This window comes from Nyctibius grandis, chromosome 26 (assembly GCF_013368605.1).
Source record: "Nyctibius grandis isolate bNycGra1 chromosome 26, bNycGra1.pri, whole genome shotgun sequence".
NCBI classification, from domain to species: Eukaryota; Metazoa; Chordata; class Aves; order Nyctibiiformes; family Nyctibiidae; genus Nyctibius; species Nyctibius grandis.
The window spans coordinates 5945946-5958378 of record NC_090683.1 but is presented as its reverse complement, the minus strand read 5'-3'; the positions used below and the strand labels follow the sequence as shown (position 1 = coordinate 5958378).

Below are 12433 nucleotides of genomic sequence, written 5' to 3'. Positions count from 1 at the left end.
ACGCTGAGCCGCATCTTCCCCAGCATCGCTCTAGAGCATGTAGATGATGTAGGAGAGGATCACCAGGCCGACGATGGCGAAAAACATCAGGATGAAAATATCCAGCATGGTGAGCGAGGGGTGGGGGCTGCCGGGCCCCCCGCGGCAGGGAAAGGGGCTGCTCGGCCAAGCCGCTGCTTCGCTCGCCAGCCCCCGCGGCGGCTGCGTCCCCCCCTCCCAGCCCCGGCACGGCTCGCGCTGCTCAGGGTGCGGAGATGATGCCGGAGCTGACGGAGCCGCTTTCTTTCCAGCAGGCAGGCGGGAAATAAAGGGATAAACACCGGCGGGGAGATGGGGCTGCAGCCCGGCACGGGCGGAGGAGCCCAGCTCAGCCCAGCCCTGCGAGCGGGCTCCCGGGAGGCTCCGTCTGCGGCCGCTTCGCCCCTGCTTCTTCCTACCCAAACTGCTGCCCCGCTGCTGGGGGGGCTTACGGTGATGTGACCCTGTTTGCAGCTGGGAAAGCTGGAAAGAAGCAAAAATGAGCTTTGGCCATCACAAAGCCACGTGAATCAGCTGGGACCACTCTGAACTCGCACCTTTTGGAGTCTGGCACTCCCGGGGCACTGCAGCATCCTTGGCTTTCCCTGTCACACCGCCTGCTTCGGCACAGTTTAAAGCAATATGGGTTTGAGTGAGCAGCAACAGCCATGGAGCCTATTTTATTTTTTTTTTGGCAAGTGCCAAAATATATTTGGCAAATAACCCCTTCCACCACGCGCTGCCAAGATTCTCTTTTCCCCCGTTGTAACCAGTGTCTGGCCTCCGGGAGCAAGACCCCAACAGGGGTCAGCAAGCGGGGAGGCATCGCCTGCCTCTGCCCCGCTCTCTGTGAGGGTTTCTCCAACGTGGCTCACAGCTGAATTTTGAGGCTGATTTCCCGGGGCTGGTACCTGGCGGGTGCACCACACCCGCGGGACACGCTGCAGCGCGGCTCCGAGCGCTTCAAGCCACGTCGAGAGCAAGGGACAAGCCACGAAGCTGCACCCTGGGCTGGCAGCGCTCCCCACTCCCCGGGCAGCAACGAGGAGCCCGGCTCCAGCAGCCTCCCCCAGCCCCGACATCCCCCCGTGTCCAGGGGAGCAGGAAAACAGCCAGAAAAGCGACCGCAACCACACCCGGCACAAGCGTCAGGTAAAAATTATACTTTTATTTTTGATTCGAGTAAACCAGGAAGAGAATCGGTTGGTTTGTTCCATTCGATGGTTCGGTTAAAAAGGCCAAATAACGTTTTTTTATTGGTGGGTGCTCAACCCGAGGGGAAGGAGTACACAAGGACAAACCCCGATCAAGCGACGGATCCATAAGAAAACACGTTCTAAGCTCAGCACTGAGACGCAACCGGGGAGGCTGGGATGGACGAGGTCTATCTTACACGTGATGAGAAGCAATTTAGCTTTTAAATTTTTTTTTTTTTTTACTATTTTATTTATTTATTTTAAATACAGGTTTAGGTGCTTTTCAGCTATGAAAAAAAGGCAAAAAAGTGCATAAGTTGAGAGAAAAGGCAGAAATCAAGCAGTAAGAGGTTTGTTTCCCATGGCAGGGGAGAAGGGGCAGGGCACGGGAGGGGACAATGAGGACAATGGTTTCAAGGTAGCATTAAAAAAAGGTCTGTATACCAAAACGTAATTGCCTCAGTTATTTGGTCCATTAAAAAACCGGTTTATTCACATTGATGCTCCCCCCAATTCCCAGACAAGAACGTGATGAAGAGGATCAGCAGGGAGACGCGGGCTCCCCCTCGCCCCCGCTCTTGTGCTCGCTTGTTTTAGCACCAACCGGGATTCCCATCCCGTAAAGCCCAGCCTGGCTGCTCCGGGGGTCCTGTTTTCACCCCGAGGGGACGACGGTGCCCAGAGTCCCTGCCGCTCTCCCTCTTCCCATTGCAACCAGCTGGGGAACGAGCCAGGAGCACAACGCTCCCCTCTCCCTGCCTCCCACCCTGCGGCGGGTCCCTGCCCTGCCAGGAACCCCCTCCCTGCCAGAACAGCATTTGCACCAGCAGCCCCCGACCCCGGTCAGCCCAACCCCGGCACCGTCCCCAAACCAGCCCTACAGCCCCGTGTGCTCTGAGGAAAGGGGCTGCAAGCACGAGGCGGTGGGATCCTCTCCCCCTCCGCAAGATCGTCCCCAAAGACGTGTCCCCACACAGAGCCAAAGAGTGTCTCAACCCGCTGCTTTGGTCCCTGGATTCCCTCTTGTCCTTTGGGAATCGCAAAGGTGGCAGCTTCCCCTCGGAAGCAGCCCGGTCCCCGCAGTCCAGGGGGGCTGTGAGGGGGCACGGGGAGGGGGAGCGCCGGAGGCATCGCCACTGACCGAGGAGAAAAGCACAGGCTTCCAGTTATACCTGCCCCTGTCCAGCGCCAGGCCCTTCGGAGCCCCAAGAGCAGGGGACAGGGACGTGCTTTGAGATTTTGGTCCATGACGTGATCCCAAGTCAGTGGTGGCCCCAAAAGCCACCGCTGCTGGGGACCCACGAGAGGTGCAGGGTGGCTCAGGGTGCCAAACCCCGGTCTCTGCCACTCCAGACCGAGCTGCCGGATGGGACCGTCCCCCAGGACAGTCCCCAGTGTGGTGGCAGAGGGGGAGGATCTTTCACACAGAAGAGGCGCAGGGCTGGGGCTGATCCTGCGCCCTACCCAGACCATCGCCCCAGGGGTGGAGGGCTCAGGAGGGTCCCAAAGCCCCCGAGCAGCAAGAAAAAAGCAGGAAGATTCTGGGCGAATCTGGGGGGCAACCGCTAAGAGAGGAAGAGGCTGCGCTGGCACGGGGGGCCCAGGGCACCCCCAGACCCTGGACCAAGTAGAGAAAGCCAGAGCTGCAGGGGGGACACAAGGAGAGCCCAGCCCATCTCCAGCCCTTGAGCAGGAGCAGCAGCCTCCGGGCGAAGCAAAGACGCAGCTACTCCTTCACCCGCACCAGCACGGAGGGATGGGGGGACAGAACGAGGCAGCCCGAGCCCGAGGCAGAAGCAGCAAGAGCCACGTCGAGGGCTGTCAGAGCAGCCATCGGAATGCCAAGGAGAAGGAAAAATTTTGTTTAAGGATTTTAACTGTGAAAGTTTTTTTCTGTTTCAAGGACTGAAGGGAGCAAAGACTGAACGGAAACACTGCACAGAGGAGCCGGGAGAAGCCGGGATGAGGCAGAGCGGTGGAGGCTGCCAGCCCAGCCCTCCCGGCAGCCCTCGGGGCGAGCATCCGCCTCCTCCACGCAGACATCGCTGCCCTCGGCCCGTCCCCACCACAGAGGGGGGATTTGGTCCTAAGCGGGTCTCCTCCTCCCTTTGCCGGGGTCCCGGCGACTCCGGCTGCTTCCCCCGGCCAGGGAACGCCGGAGCAGCGGGAAGGGCTAGAGAGGAGGGACCAAAGAAGGAAAGCTGCGTGGTTTGGTCTCTCGAGCCCCCAACATCCCTCGCAGACAGTCCCTCCGTCCCGACAGAGCTAGAACAAAGCTGAATTGGCAAGAAAAACCGGAGGCGGCTGCAGAAACAGAGTGACCGAGTGTCAGGACGCGGCTCCGGCGGGCGCCGGCAGAGCACGCGGGACAAGGGACGCTGGGGCAGAGAGACACGCACACACACACCCGGGGCCGGCGCGGGCTGGGGGCTCGGCTGGCAGCCCCACGCCCCGTCCCCTCCCGCGGCTCAGATGGCCTCCACGTAGTTGGCGGGGAGCATGCCCGTGTCACCCGTGCGCTCCACCGTGCCGTACATCCACCCGTCGTCGATCTGCTGCACGTTGATGATGGTGTCGCCATCCTGGAAGGAGACCTCGTCTTCGTCGGCCGCGTTGTAGTCGTAGACGGCGCGGAAACGCTTCTGGGGGGGGGGAAGAAAGGGGTCAGCGGGCACAGACCCTCCCCGTGCCCTGCCCCAGGGGCACAGAGCCCCGCCGAGCCCCACACAAGAGCCAAATCCAGGAGGTTTTCACCCAACACAGCGACGCCGGTGCCAGCAGAAACCAGGCACCCAGCATTGCACCCACCAGCCCCTTCAGAGCTGCTCTTCCCCGGCACAGGGGTGGGGGGCAAGCAGAGCAAACGCTGACCCTCGGGGGTGGGAAGCGGGGGGCCGGCGGTGCGGTGGGTGCTGGGAGCCCCCGGGCTGTACTCACCCCCCCTCCAGAAGGAGCGTTGCGCTGCGTGGAGGCCGGTGCCACGGGCTCCTTGTAGCCGTAGGACTGGGACGGCGTCTGCTGCTGCTGGTAGACTTGGGAGGGAAGGATGGGGGGGTCAGCCGGAGCCGGGGGGCACGCACAGCCCCTCACACAGAGGAGCCCGCAGCCCCGCGCCGTACCTGGGGTGCTGGGCTGGACGTGGTGAGGCGGCTGGTGCTGCTGCTCTGCGGGTCTCCGGTAATTGGTGCTCTCCTGGGAGTTCCTGCGCTCCAGCTCAGCACCCTCGCTGGGGCTCGGGCCCATCCTGCTCCTCTCGAATTCTTCGTGGTATTTTATCTACGGTGACAAGAGAGGAAGGAGAGGTGGCAGCGCAGCCGGGACAGCTCTGCAGTGCCAGCCACGAGGCTGAGCCCAGCCCCAGCCGCAGCAGCAGCCCCAGCCACGTCCTTCACCTCATCCCACCTCATTTATTTTGCTACCGAGGACTGGGCCGTGGCCACCTCACAGCCTCCTCAGCAGTCCTGAGGGGCTTCCTCCCCCCATCTCCCCACAGACATCTGCTCAGCCCCCAGCTTGTGGCACAGAAAGGAGGAGGTTTAAGTGTCCTTAAACATATATATGGTGGATAAACAATTTTTTCAGGTGCAAGTGAGATTCAAGACCAGGTTCCCAGGAGCAAAAGCACCTTTAGGAAGCCTGCCCTGCACGTGCCGAGTTTGCTGTGCAGCTCCCTACCCCACAGCTGGGTACAGCGGGGCCGTGGAGGTGCCGCTCCAACATCTACCCCCGGATTTCTCTTTAGGTGAAGCGTGAGAGGCCTTGGGGGTTTTTCACTGAAGGAGTCTCAAAGCAGATACCACCAAACCCACCAGCTGTCTCGGCCCGAGCCTTCCCCCGCAGCGGGCAGGAGGGAAGGGTTAACCCAACCGCCTGGGCGTGGGTGTAAAAATTAATCGCCACTTTGTGTTAATGAGTGCCTTGGCCATCGGAAAGCACCTGGAGCCCATTTGTCTGCTGGTTAAACAGTTACTCAGGGAAGGGCACTACGGCAGGGTCCCTGCGCAGGGCCCCAGCCTGGCAAGGGGGCAGCCCCATGGGGAGCACCCTGCTCCCCCAGCCGCTGCCGGGACCCCCAGCCTCAGGACAGCACTTCCCGGTGGCCAGGGGCTCGGGCTCTGCACAGCTCCGTGGGCAGGAGGGTTTCCCCACGTGCAGGATGGCATCAGCCCCCTCCACCTAGGGCGGTTTGGGGCACCTCCGTGCCCTGGAGGTGTTCACGCCCCGGTGAGCGCTGCTGTGCCAGGCAGCCCCCTTGGCACCCCTGTGCCTGCCCCCTGAGCCGGGCTCTGCGCAGGGAGCGGGTCTGTCTCTGCGGCTTCGTTAAGTGGGTCACTGCAAGCCCAGGCTGGCAGCCAGATGCCCACGGGGAAGCTGTGGAAAACTGCTCCCGCGGCCAAGAGAGGGTGAAGGGGCCAAGGGGAGGGATGCAAGCTGGTCTCAGCTCTTCTGCTGCATGATTTAATGCCCCCCAAACCTCCCCAGATTCTCTCAAAAAAAGAGAGGGGCTTTCTGCAACAAAGACCAGAGCCCTGCTCCGCTGTGCTCAGCTCCTGCCAGCTCAGACCCTGCCCAGAAGCTGCCCCCAGGGCAAAAATCTTCCAGGCAGGTCCATGTCCCAGCCTTCCCCAGCCCCGGGGTTTGGTGTGCAGATAACACCCCACAGAAGCAGAGTGGATAAACAGCCTCCTCCCGCCCCACTGGGCATCCACAGTGTTTGTGTGTGAGCCCCCACCGCGGGCACAGGCATGGGCCTCCCTCTCCCTGCAAGCCCAGACCCTCCTCCCTGGGCACCCCGGGAGCCGACAGCAGCTCCCACCCCCGGGGCTTTGTCCCCCAGGTCGGGATGCTGCGGGGTGGCAAAGCGAGAGCAGCTCAGGGCGCTGCAGAGCTCAGGGCTGGGAGCAGCAGAAGCTGCTTGTCCAGTGGACGCCCAAGAGTTTTCTCACGCGAAGCTGTGCTCCAGGGGTGGGTTTACTGGCCAGGGAGAAACCAGCCCTCCCAGCCCTGCCTTCTGCTGGGCTGGGTTTCGCAACAGCTCCTGGGTGTTGGATAAGGAACACCCACGACTTTCACTAGTGGCTAAAGGTTAATTAACTCCCTGCACTCTACTGAAGGCAGATGCTGCTGCGGGCTCCTTGTGCCTGGCAGAACAGGGTCGAGCCTGGGCAGGGGACAGGTACCCATCACGCGTGACAGCCACTGCCGCAGCTCTACGTGCGAGCACGCATCCTCCCCGCTCGCCATGGCAACACACAGACCTCCACGTCTGCCTCGTACCGCACCGCCGGCACCTGGATGGGGGCTGCTGGGTGAAGCACAAGCTGCCAGGCCAGCTGCCGCTGAGCTCGGGCATAGCTCTAATATCATTTTCAGAAATGGAAGAGCAGGGTCTCTCGCAGACACAGGACAGAGCTCCCCTTGCAGAGGGGCGAGGGAGGATGGAGATAGAGGCAGGGTGATGGCAGGAGGAAGCTGTGCGTGGCCAAGGGACTCCGAGGAGCCCCCTGCAAGGCTGCTCTGGCACAGCGGCCACTGCCAGGCGTGGGCTGGAGGTAGGACAGTAGATGACACTGCCTGTCCTACCCTCGGGGCTGGTGACAGCAGGTGGTGGGACCCTGGGGACCGCACACAGCCTGGGCACAAAGCGACAACAGCCGCAGCAAACGCTGCCGCCAGCCAGATGGCTGGAAAGGGCTTTGCAGGAGTCAGGAGGGGTCAAGGCAAGCGGAGCCTGGCAGGGGACAGTCACAGCTGCACAGGGACAGGAGGAAGAGGTGTGCCTTCGGCTGGGGCTTCCACACCCAAACACAACGCAGAGGGAGCACGAGAGGGACTGAGTCCCTCGGGGGGAGCAGCGCAGGGCTGGCCCCAGCGAGCCCGGACCCTGCGGTGCTGCCCATGCCACGGGTGACAGTGACAACCAGGGGCAGAGGGGACCTCATGTCTGCCCCCGCCAAAAGCCACTCTCTGCTGCTCCCCTCCTTGCTTCTCACAATCAATGTGGACCTCAGCACCAGTGAAGGACCCGGGTACCCCTCTGGATCCAGCTGCAGCATCTGCCAGTACAGAGGAGCCCGGAGAGGTGCAAGAGGGTCACAAGATGCCCAGGTAAGCGGGTTGGAGAATGAACGCTGACAGGTCTCAAGAAGCTGCAGCTCCGTGTGCTCATCAGCAGCCACCGGAGCGCGGGTCCGCTCAGGCAGAGCCCCCCCAGCCTCCTCCGGCGGGAGGAAGGTCACAGCAATATCACACGCAGAGATTAGAAGCTACTCACGTTGCTGATCTGGTCCTGAGTCTTTTTGATTCTCTGCAGCTCCGGGGTGTCAGCCACCACACTGAAGCCTTTCCCCTTGTTCTTCTCAAACTCCTCCTTGTAGCGAATCTGGGTACGAGCAAGAAAATAACAGATTTAGACCCATGTGCTTCACGAGATGCGGCAGCTTCCTAACAGGGCTTCTGCCTTGCTCGGGAGACCCCCCGGTACCCAACAGCAAAACGGGGCATTGCCGAGCGCTGAAACACACAAACTTCCTCTGATCTTGTTTCTCTTTCAGCTGGAACGGGGGGAACTCGGATTTACTGTGAATTTCCTCTGCCCTACCAGCACGCCCAGATCACGTACCACAGAGCAGCTGACCCACGGCAAGCTGCCTGCTTGAAAGCCCGAAGCATTTTAGGAGCTGCACCCGTACAGGAGCGTTTCCACATCAGGGGACATTTAGCCACCTCTGGGAAGGAACAGACCCAGGGAGACCCTAATGGAACCAGAGGGTGGCAAAACACAAGGATCTTCATTTTGGTTTGCCAGACACTGACATCAGCCTCCCTCCCCATCACACCCAGGAGCTGAAAAGTCCCACTTTGCTTTGCTTTTACTCATTTATTTATTTAGTATAGCTCTCCCCAGCTTTAAGACTGGAGTTTCCAGCTCTGCCAGGAGGGAGTTAACACAGCACACAACCACAGCCCAGATGTGCTCCCCAGCCCTCCGCTCTGGGGGTTGCTGGTCCCAGTCCCAGCTGGCCCCGCTCTGCTCCCACCCAAGTCACCCAGAAGCAGAAGCTGAAACCCAACAGCTGCCTCAATGGCTCCAACAGGGAAGGAAGCAGCGCCTGGCTGCCTGTGGCTTTGCTGACCTTCAGATCCCAGCAGCCAGAAAGACACCCCATTTCCACGAGGGGGGGAAGCAGATGCGCAGTGGGACACCCTGACCCCCTCCATCCCCTCGGCGGGGATCTGGCCCTGCACCGCTGCCTGTCAGGAGCTGCCTCTGCCCTTGTGGGGAGGAAAGAGCCTTAAGGGGCTCTGTCCCGTGGCAGCCTACAACTGTGCAGCCAAAGCTGCCCTTCCCAGAGCTTGCTTTGTGCACTGCAGACAGGGGTGTGTTGTCACTGAAAGGAAAAGGTCACTGCTCACGTGCCAAGATAAAGCTCGGAGGCAGAGGACTGGCAGCGTGGCAGGGGAGGAGAGATAAAGCTGATTTCTCCTACAGAGACACTCCTTCAGACCTCACGGCTTTGCCTCCCGTGCAGACGGCGCGTCCAACTGGGCTTGGAACCACCCTTCAGGGAAGGCTGCCAAACGGTTTATAATATCTTCTGGGGAAGCCAAGACACCTCTGCTGCCAGCCAGGCTCTCCGTGGCCTTGCCTGGCTCCAGCAGGCAGCATCTGGGCCACTAGCTCAGACCCCTCCAGTGCCAGAGCCAGCCAGGGCTGTGGGCACGCAGCACACCATGGAGCAGGTCCTGCCTCCACTCTGGTCCAGAATGACACAGGGAACAAGGGATGTCCAGGGAAGAACGAGACACCGTGGTTTGCATTTTGCAGAGGGGCTGCAGGCTGGTGTGGCTCAGGGGCTGCCGTGCCCAGAGCTCTGGAGCAGGAGGGGAAGCCAGGCACCAGCTCTGCCATGGGCACCCGCAGAGCTCGCCACTGGCTGCATGGGTTACAGCGGTGAAGATAGCCCAGAGCTCGGTGCTCTGCTCACAAACCCATCATCTCCTCCTCCTATCCTGCAAACCAGGAGAAATACAAGCTCTGAGAGCCCCCACCCCTTCTCCACAGCCATGGGCTATCACAGAAACCCTTCATAGGTGGTGTGATCTGTGAGTCACGTTAGATTTCTAACTCTAATGAGACATTAGAAAGCAAAGGCTTAATGAGCCAGGCTGCAAAGTCCACCCTGGGAGGATATTAACACAAGCAAGATGCCAAAGCACATCAGAGGAAGTGATTTCAAGGCAGAAGTCTCCTTTTGCTTGAAGCATAAGAGGGAGAGGGGAAAAAAAACAAACCATTTTTGGTGGCTGGGGTAAAGACCATAGCTCAACCCTCACCCCTTGGGAAGGAGCAGTCCAGAGGTGTTGACCATCGGGCCCGAGGAACCAAAGGTTAACAGAGCTGCGGCATAAAACCCATGACACACGCCGGGACGGGGGGTCAGGAGGGGCTGAGTCAGCCCCAGAAGCTGCTCTGCGAAGCACCAGCCCCAGTTTGCTCGGCGACTGGCGGGCAGAGGGGCTGGGTTTGTCCTTTAGCTGCTGTCAGTAAAGGCACTCTGCAGCCTGGCCGGGGGGATGCTGGCCCTGGAGATGCTGCTCGGAGGAAGAGGGCTTTTCCCAGAGCCTGCCCCAAGGACGGGGCACCAGGCACCAGCACAAGGGACGAGCTGTAAGAAATCCAGGCTAGAAAGATAGCTTCTCACTTGGTGACTCTCTAATCACAAGGCTAAGCAGTTCCTTCGATAAGTTCTGTATTTTTACCCACCTAAATCCCACCCCCTTCCATCTTCCTTGTTTTTTTACCCCTCTAAACTTTCAGAATAGAGGAACTTGGCCCTGAAAAACAGCCACACAGGGATGCCTGGCTGCAGGGGGGTCCCAATCCAGGAGTCATGGGGGAAGATGCTGGTCCCTGGGGGCAGGTCTAACCCAAAACACACGTCCAAGGCTGGTGCTCCCAGCTGGGCTGGGGTTCCTGCACCCCAGCACGCCCGGCCACAGAAAGCGGAGTGTGGCAGGAGCATCGGGGCGATGCTGGGAGGAAGCAAGGGAGGCCGGTGGGCAGACACTGTCCCTGTGCTGAGCAGTTTAACAGGATCCACGGCCCTTCCTGGCTTCAGCACAGGAGCAGACGGGTCCTGTGGGCTGCAGCCATCGCAAGGAGGCCGGAAAGGAGGGAGGAAGCGCTCAGACAAGGCGCCTTTCAGCTTCTCCCTGCCCTTATATGGGCCATGGGTTGTGCAGGCAGGAGTCTGGCGGGCAGTGCTGGGGGGGAGTGAGAGGGGACCTGAGACCCCCGGCCATGGAGGAATCCCACTTGCAGCACAGGCTGCCCTTGGAGAGGCACAAATACTCGCTCCAGCCACGCTCACAGGGTCCTGCTCCCTCAGAAACTCGTGTGAAGGTGACCCTGGGGATAAGGAGGGGTAGAAATGCACTCTGGCTCGTAGCTGCGTTTCATCTACACACTGTATTAAAGAGCTGAGTGATGCAGGCAGTGCCATACTCACACCTCACCCTATAATAATAATAAAATGGGATCCACAGTTAATTTCCCCAGAGGAATTGATCCCTCCGTGATGGAAGGAGAGTGACAGCGTGTGCATCCGTGCGCCATCCAACATGAGCTGGCGAACGGCCCCACACACATCACAACCCCTCGCAGGTCTCAGCTCCAGCATGTTAAACCCTGCTGTGTCCACATCCTCGATGTCCCCAACAACAGAGGTGACAGACGTGGGGCTGCAGGAGGGACAGGAGTCGGCACCTGGCTCCCTCCGGCAGGAAGGGCTGTGCCCAAAAACACCCATTTTGAGAGTAAAAGAGGAGCCACAGGACGGGAACCTGCAATTTTCTTGCCGCACGTGGGCTGTAAGAGAAGGCTGCAGGCGTAAAAGCTGTCACTTTGTAGACTCATTTAGCCACACAAGACATCATTATCCAGCGACTACCAGTGACCGGAACAGGAGACGCCTCCTCAGCAGACACAAATAGCGGGGGCATCGGGAGCGACATGAAACCGCTCCAGCTCGGCACGCAGCTGCCCCATCCCCACCCTCAGGAGAGCAACCGGCTTCGCCAGTCACACCAGGGTGGGCAGGGAAGGTATTTTTGGTGGGAGGAAATATAGGATCATCCTCCTCAGGGTCATCCACAAGGACAGCGGCTCTCCAGCCCCACAGGAACGGGTAAAACTGCTGGGAGCATCACTCCCATGGCCAGGGAACGACTCTCCACCAGTGCGAAATCCCTTGCAGAGGACACGGACCCAGTGATCTCCCTTCTCCTACTGCAGCTCCCAGCTGCTCCCGGCCACGGCTTCTCTGGAGGGACACGCACTCGGGGAAGCCCTGCACCAAGGACCAAAGGCTCAGAGTTGGGGTGGCAAATGCAAGCTTGAAGGCAAGATGTGACTGTTTGCATAACCCTGATCTTACTCCACATGGGATTTCACTCCCAGACCCACGTGCAGAGCTCTGTCCTTCCCAGCAGTGTTGGCCAGGACGTGCCTTTCTGGTGGCACTGGAACCCGCACGCTGTCAAGCAGAAGCCCTCCTGCTAACCTGGACCACCACAAAGCCGAGCCAGCGAGCGCTTCGCCACAAGCCTCTCCCTGTCTCAGCTACCAGCTCCAGTTCATCCAGTTAATTTGCCAGCTCTGGAAGGGCTGAACTGACCTATTCTCATCCCCGGGGGTTTGTTCAGCTCTTGCAATTAGTAAGAAGGGATTGTCAATAAACCAGAGCGGCTGCCAGCGTTTTAGCTAGGGCGCTTCAAGAAATACAAACGCTTGGAAGAGGGGAGACTCCCTTTGTAGGCAGAACAAAGGCAGAGAGGAATTAAGATCTTATCTGAAGCGTGTTTAGGATCTATCCTCCCCAGGGCTCCGGGCGCTTCAGCCTGGCAGTTTCCACCTGGTTCAGCTTGGCCACCTCCCACATCCCTCCCCGGCCCCTCTCTGCGGGGTCTGCCAGCACCCACACAGCCAGCACCCCCCAAGCAGCCTCTTCTCCCTCCTGCTCAGAGAAGTCCTACTTTGCAGCTCATCCCAGCATGAGACCACCTTTTGGTGGGGTGCTGGTGCCTGGCAGACCCTGCGTGCACCCCAGCCCCTCTTCTAACGTGTTCTCGTGCAGCCAAGGAGCTGAAAGTCCCAACAAGCTACAGAAGAGCCCAGGCAGCGGAGCACACCCCCTCCCAGGGGTCTCCTTTAATAA

The 12433-nt window shown here is 60.0% G+C and overlaps 1 protein-coding gene across 1 annotated transcript in view; it reads right to left on the bottom strand.

Moving 5' to 3' along the window:
* Nucleotides 1-1166: 1166 nt before the first annotated feature.
* The window catches only part of LASP1 (LIM and SH3 protein 1), a 31073-nt gene continuing 19806 nt past the window's right edge, over nucleotides 1167-12433 (bottom strand). The window contains exons 4-7 of the mRNA XM_068418638.1: nucleotides 7489-7596; nucleotides 4334-4490; nucleotides 4152-4246; nucleotides 1167-3856 (exon numbers count right to left, since the gene is read on the bottom strand). Of these exons, the coding sequence (XP_068274739.1) occupies nucleotides 3683-3856; nucleotides 4152-4246; nucleotides 4334-4490; nucleotides 7489-7596 (534 nt within the window). The 3' untranslated portion in view covers nucleotides 1167-3682. The remainder of the gene's footprint in view (nucleotides 3857-4151; nucleotides 4247-4333; nucleotides 4491-7488; nucleotides 7597-12433) is intronic.